Genomic DNA, 18,436 nt, shown 5'->3' with positions numbered 1-18,436 from the left:
GAGAACCTCTGCGATATAATTATTTTCCAGTTTGTGGGTCCCCCACACAGTGGGTATAGGATTTGATTATGTCGCGAAAGCGCCCCTCCTACCATGTTGTTGTGGCTTCTTGTCTTTGAACGTAAAGTATCTTTTTTTGTAGGTGCCAGTCTTCTTCGCCGATGGTTGTTCAGCAGTTGGTTGTGATTCTGGTGTTTCCGTGAGAGGAGGTGAGCTCATCCTTCTACTCTGCCATCTTTTTCAGAAATGAGGAGCTGCTTTTAGTTTGGATGCTTGCTGTCTCTTTCCTCAGCATGCGCTGGCTGTTACCCCCTTGATACGAGGTGTGCAGGTGCAGTGGGCCTTGTGCGCTCCCAGGACCGTGGGGTCAGCGCCTGGCACCTGCTCTGTTTTGGTTTTCAAAGACATCAACAGTGGCAGAAGAACCAGAAGCCTGTCTGTACAGGCGCTGATGTGTACTCTGGGCTTCAGGGGACAAGGAAAGGACAGAATAAGGTGAAAATGTCTAGGGGTGATACAGGGAGGTTTCTGTGGGAAGGACCAATATACATTTCGCGGCATTCTGACTTCCGAAAGCTTGTTGGCTGGGCTGTAAACGTCATACATCACGGCTCGGCGTATCTGCTAATACCAGTATTACTGAGCAGTCACACCAGTCCCTCCTGGCTCAAAGCTTGTACGTTTGGATGGTATTTGAATTTTTCACATTTACCAAGCCCTTAAAATATGGAGATTTGGATTTTAAAATGTAGTTAAGAGGGATGTGAGTAACTGAAGGCAGCAAGGGAAAGTTCGCTGTGTTAAACAGCCATTTCTATGTCAGGCAGATCTCTTAAAAAAAAAAAACACGAAAAAACTACCAACTTACACCCATAGAATTCAATGGGGAGAGAGAAGAGGTGTTTCGATTTAAAAAAATAACTAACTTATTAGTCTCTCAGGAGCTAATTAATTTGCAAAATTATTGCCATGTATCCACTTCTTATCTGGCAGAAACTGTTAACTCACCCTACGTGAGCTGCTACTTATAAGCGTTCTCTCTGTAAACATGGCTTAACAGATCCTCCCTCGCACCCCACCATCTGCATGCAGAAATCTTGCTGGGTCCTGTCCCACCTCCTCCCTGCTCCAGCACCAGCTCCAACGAACACTGGACCAGGAGTCAGGAGACCCAGCTGACAGAAAGCTCACCGTCAGGCCAGTCCCCTGACCTTTTGTGTCTGTTTTCTCATCCACTGCAAGGGCATCCTAATGCCTGCCTAAAACTAATAATAATGTTTAGTTACAGCGCTCTCTGTCTGTGCCAGGCACTATTTAGGTGTTTTCCTGTTCACTTACTGCTCACAGCAACCCGATGAGACGGGTACCGTTACTATCCCCCTTTTGCGGATGAGGAAAGGGAAGCGGATGGAGGTTCTGTCACTTGCCCAAGCCCAGGCAGCTAGAAAGCGGCAGCACCGGGCTTTAAATCCAGGTCCTCCGGCTGCAGGGTTCAGGCTTCTGATCGCTACATTAAAATGGCTCAGAGGAGTGTTGTGAGGCTCAGCTAAGATAAAGCGTGTGCGAGCACTCTGGAAATTACAAAAGTATTATACACATCCAAGTTGTTATTAAGATGAGGCAACACCTGGAAGAACGCACACCAGTCATCTGGGTAGATGCCCCAGGGGAACATACCCAACCCGCCCCCCCCCCCCAACACTGCTTTGTCTTCTGGGAGGACTTGTGCTCACAGGGTTGCCAGTAACATCACTACACACACAGCTGGCCTCTCTCGACTGATGGCCTGTCTTGATCTCAACAGAGTAATTCAGGACCCTTAGCCGCGTGGCTAGGGTTTGGGGCCAGAGTGGAGTTCAGGCTCCGCTGGTAAAAACTGGGACTAGATAAAGACATTGAGTGTGAGGACCCAGGCAGCAGCATGTGACTGTTTTCTTTAGCTGCATTTCACCCCCTAGAGAAGTCAGGGGCAGTTTCTGTCCTGAGAAAACCTGCATCCCACGTTGTGGGACCCATCAAAGCAGAAAGGCTGCGGGGGCCTGACTGCCACTTCAGATATTCTCTAGCACATTCTCTGTCAGGAGTGGTTCTCATTTCCTCTCGGGAAGGCTTGTGACCAGAGAGTTGTTCAGTCTCTTGGTTCTGGGCGACAGGAATCTCTGACATACAAGAAACGTTATTAAATTTCTTTAAATTCGACAAAACATCCTCCTCCCTCCCCGAACGACCTCCTTGTTTTTCCTATGTCTGGTACCACAGTCACCGAGGCCAGGAACTCGGGAGCCAGCCCTCCTCCTTCCTCTCTCCCATGCTCCGTGTCCAATCTGCTACCGGATTCTGTCTCTTTCGCTTCCTTTAAAAAAAAAAACCTAAATCCATCTGTTTCTCACTGCTCCTACCGCAGCTCCCTTAGGCCCGCCTCGTCGCTTCCCGGCCCAGGCGGCTGTACCTCCCTCCCAACTACCCCCCCCCCCCCCCCCCCCCCCCCCCCCCCCGTCTCGCTGCGTGCACAGCTTCCCTAAATGTAAATCCGCCGCATCTCCCTCCCCACTGGTAAACCCCCGGGAGAGGGACTGATGGTGGCCAGATGGCGGGAGCCCACGCCAGCCTCTCTCCCCTCCCTCCTACAGCGAACACCCCTGGACCCTGAAGAGGGCTCTGCAACGTTAGCTGTGGCCGTGCGCCGGGGAGGGGAGCCACGCCTGAAGTACGACCCAGAACAGGGGTGAGTTTCCTGCTTCTCCCCCTTTCATGTTCTGGTTCTGCCCTGGAAATAGCCTCAATGCTGAACTGCACAGAGGGCGTGGCAGCAAAAATGCTGCTTTCGGTGAGGTAAAGCAGGTGGGGGAATCCTGTTTCTTCCTCTTCCCTCTCTCCTTCCCCCCCCCTTTCCCAGCCCTGCCCCCCAAAGTGACTCTCCTTGCAGAGTGCACGGTGCAGTGGTGGCAGAGGCACTTAACACCCCAAGAGAACACCCTTCTTTCTGTCCAGAGGAACGGGGACAACGACCCCATGGACCGAAGAGTGTGAGGGGAATCCGCACTATTTTTCTCTACTGAGGATAGTCCCAGCTATGCAGAACGGCACGGCCGTGCAGGCTGCCGTGACACCACAAGAACTTGTCCTATTTCTAGCCAGAGGCCCAGGTAAAGGGGCCGCTGGGAGCTGGGAGTGGGGTGGGGGCGGGTCAGGTGGAATACTGGACAGGAGAGAGCAGGAAAAGGAGACCCCCTAATTCGGTGTCTGAACTGCCTTAGGTCCGGGCTCACCCTCAAGCTGCACGTATGTGGGACAGACCCAAAGAAGCACGGCAACGGCTTTGAGAACTGAACTGTGACAGAACAACTCACCCAAGTCCCAGGCTCAGCCCTGAAAGGTGCCTGTGTAGGACAGTCACATATAAGGTAGCAGAGGCTCTGAAAACTGAATTGACACTGGAACCAACAGCCAGAGGTGGGACAGAACTTGTAGCCTGAACCTAACTAGGCTGCCTGCTAAAACAAAACAAAAAATCAACCTTCTTCAGAGGATTTTCACAGAACCCAAGACTTACACCATAACACTCAAAATGTTCAGGTACAATATTACCCAGCATGAAGAGAACCAGTAAAATGTGAACAGCTCTCAGGGGAAGACAACCAACAGGTGCTAACCCTGAGATAACCCAAACAGGATGATAAAAGCCTTTAAAATAGCTTTTGTAGCTATGCTCCATGGTGGAAGTAAACACTCTTGAAATGAACAGACAGACACTACAAAAAAATGAATGGAAATTTTAGAACTGGAAACTATAATATCTGAAAATTTAAAAAAAATCACTGGCAGAATAGAGGCAGGAAAGTCAGTGAAACTGAAGATAGATCAATAGAAATTATCCAATCTGAATGAACTGACAGAAAACATTAAAAAACATGAACAGGACTTACCTGGTGGCGCAGTGGTTAAGAATCCACCTGCCAATGCAGGGGACACGGGTTCGAGCCCCGGTCTAGGAAGATCCCACATGCTGCAGAGCAACTAAGCCCGTGCGCCACAACTACTGAGCCCGAGCACCCTAGAGCCCACATGCCACAACTACTGAAGACTGCGCACCCTAGGGCCTGCGAGCCACAACTACTGAAGCCCGCGTGCCTAGAGCCCGTGCTCCGCAACAAGAGGAGCCACCGCAGTGAGAAGCCCGTGCACCACAATGAAGAGTAGCCCCCGCTCGCCGCAACTAGAGAAAGCCCGCGTGCAACAACAAAGACCCAACGCAGCCAAAATAAATAAATAATCAAAAATAAAAAAGCCCTAAAAAAAAATGAGCAAAGTTTCAGAAATTTGCAGGACAATATCAAAAGATCTAACATTTGTGTCACTGGAGTCCCAAAAGGAGAGAAAGAGATTAGCACGTAAAAAAGTATTTGAAGACATACTGGCTAAAAACATTCTGAATTTAGTGAAAGACATAAGTTTACAGAAATCAAGAAGCTTAGTAAACCCCAACAGGATAAATCAAAGAAAGTTAGGCCCATACATATCATAACCAAACTGCTGAAAATCAAAGATAAAAAATTTGAGAGCAGCCAGAGAAAAGCAACACATTGCATATAGGAGGAACAAATATTCAACGGCTGTGCGTTTCTCATCAGAAACCATGGAAGCAAGAAGTGGGACATTTTTAAACTGCTAAAAGAAAAAGAATAGTCAACCCAGAATTCCATATCTAGTAAAAATGCTTTAGAAATGACAACAGAATATAGACATTCTTAGATGAAGAAAACTAAAAGAATTTGTCACCAGCAGACAAATGCTGCTTTCTTTTCAAAAAAGAAATGCTAAAGGAAGTTTTTCAGGCTGAAAAGAAGACAGACCAGAGGAAAACTTTAAGAATAAAGCAAGAGCGACGGAAATAGGCAGCTGAGGGTCACTAATGATCTCTTGGGGAAAGCCAGTTCTGAGGAATAACAGATTTTTTTGCCTTTTGAAATATTCCACTAAGTCTCTAAGCCAAAGCCTTTTGGCCTTCAGAATAGAGAATCATGAGATCTGGTTAAGCAGATTTTTGCCCAATAGATATGGCAGGGTTTAGCCAAAGAATTGAAAGCCCTAAGTATTAAACAGTCTTTAGATTTTATGTATGTCAGAAGTTCAGAGAGTGATTGTTTTATATTTTAAGTAATACTTATATTTACTTGGAATATTACAATTCATCATCTAGGATATATAAATAAAAAGTATATTAAAGTAGAACTGATTGGAAATGCTAGTTTCAAAATATTAATCAGGATTCTAGTTTCCATTCACTCTTAGTTTCACGCGTAGAAATACATCTTAGGTTTACTAACTTTAAACATTAGGCAACAAATTATTACTTTGCAGAAGTTGGTAGAAGGCTACACTCTGCCTTAGAACCATCTTGACCAAGCATCATTTTTTTTTTTTTTTTTTTTTTGCGGTACGCGGGACTCTCACTGTTGTGGCCTCTCCCATTGCAGAGCACAGGCTCCGGACGCGCAGGCTCAGCGGCCATGGCTCATGGGCCCAGCCGCTCCGCGGCACGTGGGATCCCCCCAGACTGGGGCACGAACCCGTGTCCCCTGCATCGGCAGGCGGACTCTCAACCACTGTGCCACCAGGGAAGCCCCAAGCATCATGTTTTAAAACCATCCTTAGGGAAAATAAAAGCTTGTTAGAGAACTAACAAGCTTTAGGGAAGAGAACTGCATTTTCAACTTCACACTGAATATATTAATAGATGCCTTCAACAACATCAATTAAAGCCTGCATATTTTCTCTCTTTCCAGATCAGATATGTAAATGCAAGTGACACACAAATTCTATTACACGTTAATAAACCTGTAGTTGCTTAAAACAAAAAATCTCATAGGGTTCTCCACTACCACACGGTAAAATCCAAACTCTTTGGCATTTCAGACAAAGCCCCACGTGACCTCCATGACCTGCCCCCGTGGATCCCCCCAGCCTTGTCTCCTGCCATTCATGGCCTTTCTTTGTTATTCTCTAAATTTGGTAATTTCTAATTTAATCATGAGAATTTATTTTATAATACATTCCCAAATATCAGACCTCCTAGAAGTATCTTTCTTCAATACACATGCGCTCTCCCTGTTTTTTCACACAACTACCTCTTCTCCCACGCTGTTCCCTTTGTCTTGAGTGTCCCCTCCTTCTCCTCTTGTCCTGGCTCACTCTGATTACTTCAGCGTAAAATGTGACAATATTCGTGTCAGAGCAGTTTTGTGTAAAGAAGGTAATAAGGCACTAAGTAAAAAAAACTATAGCCCACATCCGGGATTAAGAAATGCTTGACAAATGGTACCTACTGTCATTTCCTGTGAGGACTAATCCTCTTATTCCTTCGTGTTCTCAGGCTAAAAATACTTCTTGCCACATAATCCTCAGAGTGGGAGGGTGATAATAAAGTGATGAAAAAGCAGTTAAAAAGTAAAATTAAGACGGGGAGGAAAAAGCAACAAGTAGTTTGCCACACTGCTACTGTAGGGCAGGGTACGTCTACGTGCAAAAAACAAAACAACAAAAAACTGTAAAATGTTCAGTTAAAGATGTCCTGGCAGGGCTTCCCTGGTGGCGCAGTGGTTGAGAGTCCGCCTGCCGATGCAGGGGACATGGGTTTGTGCCCCCCATTTCTTTCCTTACCTTCTTTTCGTTGATGTCTGCCGGCTCCTCTTCCTCATTCACCTCCTCTGGCATAGCTTTGATTTTGTTCAGAAGCTCGGCCTTGGGAGCAGACACACTGTAGTAGACAGGACAGTTGACCAACATGCCTGCTGCTTCCTTGTCTTCACTCCTGGGTCAGAAAGAACAAAAAGTACAGCCACACGCAGCTTAATTTCACCATATGTTTGTCCATTCGGAAATGTGTAAAAAAATTATATTCAGTATCTTCCCAGAAGTTACGATGGACTAATAGGTATTTACTAGTGACTGCCTACTAACGTGTGGGGCTCTTGAAGCCAGCATACTCGGGATGGAAAACCACCAAGGGCAATATTGGGAAGGGGAGTGGGAGTCAGGACTACGGACATTTAACCTCTCTGCATGTTTCTCCTTTTGTGAATGATACTGACTCCCTGTTTCACAGAAAGACAACAGGGAGCCTCGACTTAGTCACTGTGAAAGTATTTTCAAGGTGCTGCACAAATCTCAGGTTTTAGGTTAATTATTTCCTACTCCTCCATGTTGCCCATAATGTTTCTGATGTCTACTGTAATTGTTGTTTGGACACCTACCCATTTTCCTTTTCATGTAAGCCTGAGGCTCTATGTAAGCCTGGAATTTGGAGCTTGCTGGTCAACAGTGAACGGATGCCAAGATGTAAAATCTACTCACTGATTACACAGCAGGGGGATTTCAAGGCTGGAGAACAAACTAGAAGTTGGGAACCTGAATAACTATGCTCTTTGTTTTACTATAGTCAAGCCGCCTTTCATACTCTATAGATAAAGCCCTACTCACTGAATAGATGACTCTATGGACATAATTAGGTTCTCTAGGAGAGGTAATCTTGTGACATTGTTTAACATCTAGACCATCATTTTACTATGGAATAAAGAACCACCAAAAAGGTGTTTTTACTAGTTTTCCGCTTGCTGGGGTTATTCCTCTAAACAATACAGTCATATTAATCCAGTTAATTGAAAAGATGGGGAAAAGGTCTTCTGATATAGTCCCCCCCCCCCAACATATATTCACTGCCTCACAAATAGGCTTCTGGGACATCTATCTGATTAAACCTCACAGTGGCTATTGGCGCAGTCTCATGTACAACAAGGACAATGCTCATTTTTACCAGAAGATGGCGATGCCATCCTTTTGCAATTCCTTAGGAAGCTCTCAGTGCTGCAAAAGCTACATGACCATTTCACTTCTAAACCTAGGTTCTCATGGATAATGCCAGGAAATGCTTTTCTAAGCATGTACTTGTAAATTACTTTGGTCTTCCCATAGCGAGTGATTGGAGGACAACCACCCGTGGTGAACCGACTGGCACATCCACAGAAACTCATCTGTGGGTCCCTCGTGTACCCAGTGGATTGCCTTGCACATTGAAGGTGCTTAAGAAGTGTCTCCTAAACACATGACCCTGGATAAGTCACTTCTCAATGAGTCTCTGTTTGCCACATCTGAAAAAGGAGGGGCTGGACAAGGTGACTGCTGAGGGCTTGTATCAGGAGAGCCTCCGATAACCTATCAGATAGCCTGTAAGTACCACGCAGTTCTTTCCTTTCTCCCCTCCCCTGTGTTCCTGTTAGTAATTTAGCGAGGATCAGTTGGAAATTTCTAAAATGCAAGCCCAAATTCAGATGGAATGCTCTCCGCTTTTATGTAGTCTAGAAGCCTCTAACTGGAGCTCCGGACTGTTGATCCATATAGTTTTCATTGAAAATTTAGAAAAAAATAAAAACCATCCTAAATCTCTCCCATAGTAGTCCCTTAAGGAAATCAAACATGCAAGAAAATACTGCAGTAACCCGGGAGAAATCAAAAGGAGGAAAAATACAGACGGCTCACATTCCTCTCACCGGCTGTGGGCAGGCGCTGGGATGCACGTTACAGGACGGGAAACGCGCTGCTCAGGGAGCTTCGGGTGCAGGCCCACGGCTGAACAAGACCATGGGCGCTCTCCTGTTCAGCCCCTTCCTGATGTTCAGGATGTGAGCAGACGCCCACCCTACCTCTTCAAAGGTGAATGTCAGCGGAGTAAGTCAATCTGTTTCTCTAGGCTGTCACGCTTTTTACAAGACCATGTTCACCTCGGCCGAGGGGAGGCCCCTGTGTGCTCACCACTTCCACCTGCCCCTCCCTCAGCACCGACCCATATGGGGCTCTGTAAGGGCAACTCTGGCAGAACGGGCAGCTGCATGTGTGCTGAGTTTTCAAGGGCACTGTATAAGCACTGAGAGCGCACAGACGCCATCACTCACATGTTCTATGACTTCAGCTGGGCATGGTTCTCATTCCTCTCTCTGCTTCAGTTTCCTCATTTGTAAAATGGAGATAAAATTGGTAGCTATCTCAGAAGGTTCTCGCGAACATTAAATGAGATAATGCTTAAAGAATATAATGCTTGACGCAGAGAACGTGAACGATAGGTTATAAACAGTAATTACTATTACTACTTGTTGCTGGGCAAACAACTCAAGGTAGGTCAGAGCCATTCCCCTAAGGCTGAGATGGAATGTCAGTCTGGGGTCAGGATCTTTGGAAGCGGGAAAACCTCAGATAAGCAGTTCTAGACTTATCATCACCCCCATGGAAGGAGTTCAATTTTAAGTCTCTTTGGGTCATGACCGGGGACTTACCTCTTAGCTTCACATCCTGGGAAGCTGACAGTTCTCTGCATGGCCTTCCTCTTTATGCTGTTTTCCTTCAGAAGATTAGCATCTCGTGGAAACAAACCTTCCATCAGGTCCATAGTTGTCTTCATTCTGGAGTCTGGATCCAAAATGTCTGCCAGAGATTTGTCTTGGTGGACAATTTCCTTGGCCAGAGCCTCTGTTCTCATGTCTTCTGAGGTCTTCTGAGGGCCAGAGCTGACATTCTCTTCTAAACTGTGAGGCCCACTGACTGGGTCGTGGCTGAGGCTTTGGGTCTGGATGGAAGGTGGCTGCCCTGGGCTTGGCTGCTTGCTAAGAGACCCGGCAGCCTGGGGCGGAGCACCGGTGGTGGAGGGTGGGTTGGTCTCATTGGCCTCTGAACTCTTGATGGAAGTTTGGGATCTGGAAGCCAGTATCTGACTATCAACCAAATGGGCTGCACCAGGGATGGGCCTTTCCTTGGCAACTGTCACCTTGGCAAGTTTGCCGGAGCTGCTGGGGTATTAAAAGAGAGTGGTTAAGAGAAGAGTCAGCAGGAGGGTGAAGGAAGGCAGGGAGACGTTTGCACACGAGGCCTGCAGCTTCCCACACACATCAGGAGTTTCTGGGGTTGTTATTCCCCACAAACGGCAGGGTTCAAAAGGGCCTTCAACTAAGTCAACTAGCTGGTCACAGGGGGGTTGTGTGACTTTTTAAGGGGAACAGATGTAGCAGGAATTCAGTTTTGGTGAATGTTGTTCTCGGATTCCAGAGCTTTATCAAAGTGAACAGAGGGTAGTGAAAGGGAACAGGTGGTGTTTAGGGGAAGTTACGACAAGGGTGCTATCAGACAATGTATTTTAGTGCTGTCCTAGGGAGTATGTGTTGGGAAATGCCTCTTCCTCATTCTCCTGGCTTCCAAGCAGAGGTCTTCCCTAAACGTTAATGACTTTCAGCCTTACTCTTTATTCCTTCCTATGGACAGAGACAGTGACTCTGCAAAGAGAAGCTGACCATAGCCCATTCCTAGTCCAGCCTCTTTCTTTAGAGAGTAAGGTTACCTCCAGGCTTGCTCTTGCGTGTTCACACGTGTGCTTGCTGTGTGTGTCCAGCACAGCCTGTGACTAGGCGGGCACCCCTGTTTAATTCGGGGCTCAGTATCAGGAGGCCCACTTATACTCAGATAGAAGCCATATGCTCCGGGATCAGCTCTCTCAGTAATAACAGTGATTTTTTTTGTCTTCTGAATGCCTTTTTCTTTTGCCTTATTTCCTAACGGGTTCAGAACTCTGGGCAGGGAAGAGGGATGCTGTTTATTTGGACTCTTTGAACCTGCCACATCCACAGAAATGAACCACACCTCGGTGCCCAAGGACTACTAAAATGACGACCACCAAGGTCAACAAATGGAACAGTTGTGCCAGTTTCGTGAGCTGGGCTCCTGTTAAAAAACCTTCACAGGGCTCTCCAGTGGCCAGCAGAGGCGGCTCTGAGAAGCGTGGAGCGTGGAAATCTCTTCCTGGGGAGGGAGACCCTTAACCTTGGCGGAGGGCTGCTCTCACCTGGCGTGGGGCTCCCGGTAGCCCTCGCTGTCCCACTGCTCCGCGCACACAGCTTCAGGGGGAGGCGGAGGGAAGCGGTCCAGGTTCTGGGCCGGGGCTTCCCAGCTGGGCGGGGGCGGCGCCTCGCAGACGGGGCCGGAAGAGGCGGTGGAGCGTAGGTCCCTCGCGAACACCTCGTCGTCGTCGTCCTCCCGAGGCGGTAGGGAGGCCAGCGGGGCCGACCCAGAGATCCGGAGGGAGACCCTGCCCAGAGTGCCCGGGGCCCCGAGGGGCGTGTCCGGGTCAGAAGTGCTGCTCGGGCTGGGGAGGGCCTCCGGCTTGGGGTAGTGCTTGGGGCTCGCGCACCCAGGCGATGCGCCGTCCTCGGGGAGGCTGTCCTCTCGGACCGCGTGGGCCCTCTTCACCCAGGGCGGGGAGGGCCGTGTCCCTGCTCCCTCCTCCTTCCTGCGCTCGGGGCTGGGAGGCTGGGCCGGCCAGTGGCCGCCATTTTTGGGGGTCCCGGCTGGGGTGCAGGGCTGGGCGGCGGCGGCCTGTGAGCAGTAGCTCGAGGGGCCAGGGGCAGGCAGGGCTGAGCTCGGCGGTGCAGCCCTGGTGTCCGGGAGGTGCCCTTGCGCTCCTGAGGGCAGGGGCCGGGGGCAAGGCGTTCTGCTGGCCTGCCTTGGAGGGTCCAGCGGTCCCAGACCCCTGCCGGGAATGGAGGCACCGCCACCTGCTTTGCAGCCCGAAACCCCGCAACGAGGGCTGGGATGGTGTTGGAGCAACAACATCTCTTCACGGCTGGAACAGCTGAATGGCCTGGAGTGGGATACAGACACATAGGTTAGCTCTGAAGAAAAGGGGCAAACACTGAACCCAAGGTGCATTACATGGACGGGAAAAGCATTTGATGGGGAGAAGGAAGCCCGGAGAAGCTGCACACTGTCTTCCCTTGGCTGCTCATACAAAGAACCAAGTTTAAATGAGATGCCAAGTAGGCATAAACTCCTGCAGGAAAATGTCACACAGCAAGCCTGGGGTCACAAGGCATTTCTTTTCATTAACCCTCTCATCACCCCATCTACCTCCCCCCATGCAAGGCAGCTTTTGAGGACAGGCTTCAGGATATAAAAGGCAGGAGCAGGTATGTTTCTTCTGCTCCTTTTAGGACTAGTTTGGGAACCAGCTCCTGACTCTGGGGAAAAGAATGCTGCCTCATTCTCCACAGGTGTGAGCCCCACGGGGGAGGTCTGTTTGGAAAGTATTTGCGTGGGCTGCAGAATCTGAAGGGTTTATTTACAACTTTCTCTTAGTCTCCCAGTGTTTTCATTTCTTAAAATGGAAAGTAAGAAGGAAAGGGAGAGTCTCACCTAAGGAGCTAATAAGCAGTTACCTCTGGAGAAAGAGACTGACCATAACGAGCAAATAGGGTGCATGGCCGTTTAAACAGCTGTCCTCTAGGCTCTAAGGAAAAACCCAAAATTTCCAATACGTTTGTTAACGTGTTTGAAAGGAAAAAAAGGAGAACAAAAACAAAGAAAACACGTCTCTAGCACTGCCTGCCTGCCTGCCTGCCATGCAAGAGTTAATGTGAGGATAAGGGCTTCCCTGGTGGCACAGTGGTTGAGAGTCCGCGGACACGGGTTCGTGCCCCGATCCGGGAAGATCCCACGTGCCGCGGAGCGGCTGGGCCCGTGAGCCATGGCCGCTGAGCCTGCGCGTCCGGAGCCTGTGCTCCGCAACGGGAGAGGCCACAACAGTGAGAGGCCCGCGTACCGCAAAAAAAAAAAAAAAAAAAAGTTAATGTGAGGCTAAAAATATCTCCAGCAAACAACCATAATAATTTGTAAATCCCACATTTGTAGCTCCCTGACTAGTGTGCAAGTGAATCTGGAGAGCAGATGGCATTTTTCATTTTACAGACCCGCATCCTGAGAGAGCTGTGGCTCAGTCCCAAGTCAGAGCCCCAGCACAGGCCTGCCACGAAATCATCTAAGTGCCAGGTGATGGCAAAGCAGCATAAAGAAGGAAAAGACCACAAAGAACCAAATTAGCTTTTCTCCTGCCATTATTTTTTCTTTACTATAAATGCAAATGGTTGAGTAAGAGGCCCATCTTCCACTCAGATACATACTCTCCCCTCCCATCACAGATCCTTTTCATCTAGAAGCAGTTTCTTTACCAGAAGCCTGTCAATATTCAAGAGTGGCTATTCTGTCCTCCTTGGTGGGTTCCCAGATGGGTACACCAGAAACCCAGGGGCAGGAGATGCACTGGGGGTGCTCTTTACCCCCATGTCTTATTCATTTTGCTATCCCCAGATCCTGGCACAAAGTACCCTCTCAGTAAATGTCTGTTGAACAAACGACGTCTCTTCTGCCCAACTGCTGTTTAGACTGCAGGCCATGAACTATTTTTAAACTTAGCATCCTCTAATAGGACATGGAGTAACTGGAATCTGATGTTTTAAGGACCAACTCAGGTACCTTCATTTTGCTTTTTAAAAAGAGGAGACATTGGGCTTCCCTGGTGGCGCAGTGGTTGAGAGTCTGCCTGCTGATGCGGGGGACGCGGGCTCGTGCCCCGGTCCGGGAAGATTCCACATGCCGCGGAGCAGCTGGGCCCGTGAGCCATGGCCGCTGAGCCTGTGCTCCGCAACTGGAGAGGCCACAACAGTGAGAGGCCCGCGTACCGCAAAAAAAAAAAAAAAAGGGGGGAGACATCACTAAAACACACAATAAAATAATATTTATCTTTTAAAGATGTAGCCCAAATAAACTTTGATATAACATTTTTAGTTTATGTTTAATCTTCCTAGTTTACAGGAACCATACTGTAAAAAACTATATTTTTGAAGGTAATAGTTGAGTTAAATGCTTAGTTTGGTTGAGAATACTTCTTCCTGGTAATTGTTTTCCAAGAATAAAGACTAGTATCATAAAAATTTTATTTCAGTCTCTTTTATAATAGAGTGTGAGAGACAGGCATCTATTGACATGTATCCAGGAATCAAGTTTGATTAGTCTCATTTTTTTCCTTCATAGCATTTTTTAATGTGGTTTAAAAAAACCCCACATAACATAAAATTAACTACTTTAAATTCATTTTAATTTTAAATTTAAAAATGTTCAGTTCAGTAGTGTTAAATACACCAATATTGTTGCAAAACAGATCTCCAGAACATTTTCATCTTGCAAATCTGAAACTATATACCTATTAAGCAACAACTCTTCTTTTGCCACTCCCCTGGCCCTTGTAACCACCATTCTACTTCTCTATAAATTCGACTACTTTAGATACCTCATACAAGGGGAATCACAAAGTATTTATGACTGGCTTATTGCACTTAGCATAATGTCCTCGAGGTACATTCAGGTTGTAGCATGTGACAGCATTTCCTTCCTTTTAAAGGCTGAATAATATTCCACTGTATGCATATACCACATTTTGTTTATCCACTCATCCATCTGTGGACATTTGGGTTGCTTCCACCTCTTTGCTATTGTGAACAGTGCTGCCTCGAACATGGGTACGAAAATCTCTCTTCAAGACACTGCTTTCAATTCTTTGGATTTATACTCAGAAGTGGGATTGCTGGGTCATATGATAGATTTTTAATTTCTTGAGGAACCTCCATACTGTTTCCGTAGCAGTTATACCATTTTGTAATCCTACCAACAGTGCACAGGGGTTCCAATTTCTCCACATCCTCACCAACACTTGTTCTTTTATGTTTTTTCGATCGTAGCCATTCTAATGAGTGTGGTTTTGACTTGCATTTCTCTGATGATTAGTGATGTGCAGTATCTTTTCATGGGCCTGTTGGCCATTTGGAGAAATGTCTATTCAAGTCCTTTTTGGAATCCAGCAATTTTATTTTTTGTGGTTGAATTTAGTTTCACCTTAGACTTCAGACCAGCTCTCTCTTGTTTGTCTTGCGGTACGTGGGCCTCTCACTGTTGTGGCCTCTCACGTTGCGGAGCACAGGCTCCAGACGCGCATGCTCAGCGGCCATGACTCACGGGCCCAGCCGCTCCGCGGCATGTGGCATCTTCCCAGACCGGGGCACGAACACGTGTCCCCTGCACTGGCAGGCGGACTCTCAACCACTGCACCACCAGGGAAGTCCTGCCATGCATTCTTATACCACCATTTGTTTGTGCTCTTATTTCCTCCCGACCCCTACAAGTGGACTCCATTATATAAATTTCTAAGTTCACGTCACTCTTTTTTTTTGTTTTTTTGCAGTACACGGGCCCCTCACCACTGCGGCCTCTCCTGCCGCGGAGCACAGGCTCCGGACGCGCAGGCTCAGCGGCCATGGCTCACGGGCCCAGCCGCTCCCCAACATGTGGGATCTTCCCGGACCAGGGCACGAACCCGTGTCCCCTGCATCGGCAGGCAGACTCTCAACCACTGCGCCGCCAGGGAAGCCCCAGACCAGCTCTCCTTTGGCAGAGCTCTATTTCACTGTCAGTCTTCCCTTGTCTCTAACCTTGAATTAATGCAGCCAAACTAAAGTCCTCAGCCTCACCTTGACCGCTTCACTTTAGGCACAGCTCCAGGAGCAAGACCAACTACAGAAGGCTGCTCTTGGCAATGAAGGAGGTAACCTAATACCCACTTCCTGACCATGCTGGCAGTATTAGGTTGAGCTATGGAGAAGGTGAATGCCAGAAAAAGAGAGAAACAATGATTGAATGAAACAGTAAAAATTAAGGAACTGGCTTGAAAAAACATGGACGGTAGTAGGGAGGGTTTAAATGTATTAACATTAGTAATAACAGATGACAGTAGATAGTCCTATAATGCTGCATTAAAACTACATACAGGCATGTGGTTCAGAGGAAACTCTCTTTGGAAATTTCTACTTCTTAAGCTCCAAGTGAATAGTTTAAAGATTCTAATTCTGAAAAACTGTCCATTATATTTTTTCTACAAAGGAGAAGTGATTTTGATGGCAACTTTAAAAACATGAATTTCCTGCTATTTTCTATCTCTAAGTGCCTAAAATAATGATTTTAGAGCTTTATTTTTTACTTCAGGTGATTCCTGCAAGTTTGTCTTGTTCTGTGAAGGCTGTTCGTGACGCTCATTCTTCCCCTAGTGCTTTACTCAGCAGACCTGATCCTCTGGGACAGAGCCAGAAGAGATCAGCCATGTTTAAGAGAAGGCCCCACGTGTGAGAGCCAGAGGATAGACTTGAGACGAGCATATCCATCAACTATTCTGATGCCAAACTTACTGGAAGTCAACCATTGCTTCAATAGCACACATTCAAAACCTATTTTGAATAGTATCATTCTTAGCGAAAGTCATCTATAAATAAAAAAGAAAGCTCCCCATGGCCTAGACAAACTGAAGAGGTGGCACATGACACTATGAAACATCATAATATCACACTTCGATTTCTGGCAGAGGGGAACAGAAGCATTTAACTCCAGCAGCATTCATAAGGTAGAGGGCATCATAAATACAGATACATACCTGGATGCTGGGCCAGCCAAATAACAGGGATCCTTCACAAGACCAAAGCCATTGTTTTCCCCCAGAAGCACATCCTTAAAACACAAGAGGCACGGCGTTATTACCAACAAACGGGTATTTAAATTTACCAAGGGGGTGGAGGTATAAAGGAGAAGGGACATTTATTGCAGGTCCACTATTTATTATCAGGTATCCTGGTGGCACTCTTACATACTAACCCATTTCATCCTCAAAGCCCAGGAAGTACTGTTAATCCCACTGCATTGATGAGGACACAGGCCCCAAGAGGTTAACTTTCCCAAGGTCACAGGTGGCAGAACCTCAGTCCACCTCACTGGGTGCCTCTCCTAACAAAGACATTTTCTAAACAAGAGAAGTCTGATAACAAGTATCTCCGGACTTCAGACAACTCCTATACTTGAAATATAATGATGAAATTAAATTAAAGGGCCAAGCTTTCAAAACAGCAATAGGGAAATATGGGAGATGACAGGAAAAGGAGAGTTTATTGGATTCAGCAAAATCTCAAGAATTAGATATGAATCTGGCTTGTAATCAGGTTGAAATACATTCTCTCTGGGAAAAACATCTCACCCACATGTAATGTCAGTAACTCTGGGGACACTTCAAGGGTAGTCATTATTTGTTTTTGTTTTAAATAAGGGTATATATTAGTTTCCTGAAAGGGTTGTAGGTCAGTTTTTGTTAGTGTAAAATCAGTTCATATGTACAGGTCCCTGATGAAAATAATGATGTAGCTATTGATAAAACTCTCAATTATTTATGATAATAGGAGACAGGTAGAAAACAGGAAAATTAAATCCGCATGTAATCCCTAAACTTAATTTCAACAATTTATTTCACCATTTATTCTGTCCAAAGGGCCGATTGCTTTTCATCACCCCACCTCACTCTCTCTCTCTCTCTCTTTCTTTCCCCCCAATCATTGGGAGAGGTACTAAGAAGCAATGAAAAGAGCCAAAGGTGGGTGGGAGAAGGTCCAAAGAAGAAACAACCCTGAATATTATTAGTAACTGCAGCTTCCTCCTACTCGGCATCTACCGTGTGCTGGACACGCAGCTCTTTAAAATCCTCAAATGATGTGCCTGGAGCTGTGTTAGGCACCTGACGTTTCTTCTGTAATTTAATCTATAACAATGGGGAGAGGGGAGGTAATTGCAGCTCAGAGAGGATAAGTATCTTACCCACAATTAAGTAAGCAGCTAGGATTCAAACCATGATTTCCTCAAAGCCTAAGGTCGATCTTTGGAATCTTAAGTTGAATGGTGGCTGAGCTGGATACAATCAGATGTCAGTGCTTTGAGAAAAAGGAATTCCATGTGTCCCTGATTTGCTCAAGTATCACTAGAGGGAATGGGAATTCCTACTCTCCGCAAAACCCTATGGTCCCTTTATAACCAACAAGGATATATAGCACAGGGAACTCTGCTCCATATTCGGTAATAACCTAAATGGGAAAGGAACTTGAAAAAGAACAGATACATGTATAACTGAATCACTTTGCTGTACACCTGAAATTAACACAACATTGTTGATCAACTATACTCCAATATAAAATAAAAAGTTAAAAAAAAAAAGTCTTTCCCCACTCCACCCCCTCTGTTGACATGAATGTTCACCTTCGCCAATAATTAACTGGAAAAGCCTATCTAGGTTCCCTTAAAGCTCCTAACCTAGTAACGTTCAAATATATATTTCTACTCTATTATTTCCTTTGAATTACAGTATGAGCTTGATATTTCTGTGGCTGTGTATAAAATAAAAGAACTCAGACCCAGCAATAGGCCATTGAGAGAACTCTACATCTCCTGTCAATGGAAATACCATTTGGACAGAAGGAAAATGCCTTCCCAACCTAGCAGAAAGCCCAAGGAGGATACATTCCTGTTGCATTTATTTGCTTAGATTGGGCACGTATGCACTTTCAAAGAAGACTTGATTTTCTATAAACCGGTAAGAAGTATAAACTATTATGACAATTTAGGAAAAAGCCGTGGCAATGGGAGAAATACCAGGTATAGAGTTATGCCAACAGAAACTTAAGTGTCTGTTTTGGTTAATCCTCTCTAC

The 18,436-nt window shown here is 46.5% G+C and overlaps 1 protein-coding gene across 5 annotated transcripts in view; it reads right to left on the bottom strand.

Annotated features, from left to right (window-relative positions):
• The window catches only part of SHROOM3 (shroom family member 3), a 313,272-nt gene that overhangs the window by 10,049 nt on the left and 284,787 nt on the right, over positions 1-18,436 (bottom strand). For 4 of the 5 annotated variants that reach the window (XM_079920714.1, XM_079920715.1, XM_079920718.1 and 1 more), the window contains 4 exons: positions 16,346-16,419; positions 10,883-11,677; positions 9,327-9,836; positions 6,661-6,811 (listed from right to left, as the gene is read on the bottom strand). In XM_079920714.1, the coding sequence (XP_079776840.1) occupies positions 6,661-6,811; positions 9,327-9,836; positions 10,883-11,677; positions 16,346-16,419 (1,530 nt within the window). The remainder of the gene's footprint in view (positions 1-6,660; positions 6,812-9,326; positions 9,837-10,882; positions 11,678-16,345; positions 16,420-18,436) is intronic. The other variant, XM_079920716.1, reaches the window with a different exon arrangement.

This window comes from Stenella coeruleoalba, assembly GCF_951394435.1.
Source record: "Stenella coeruleoalba genome assembly, chromosome: 4".
NCBI classification, from domain to species: Eukaryota; Metazoa; Chordata; class Mammalia; order Artiodactyla; family Delphinidae; genus Stenella; species Stenella coeruleoalba.
The sequence above is the reverse complement of the archived record's forward strand: the minus strand, read 5'-3'. Positions and strand labels throughout refer to the sequence as shown.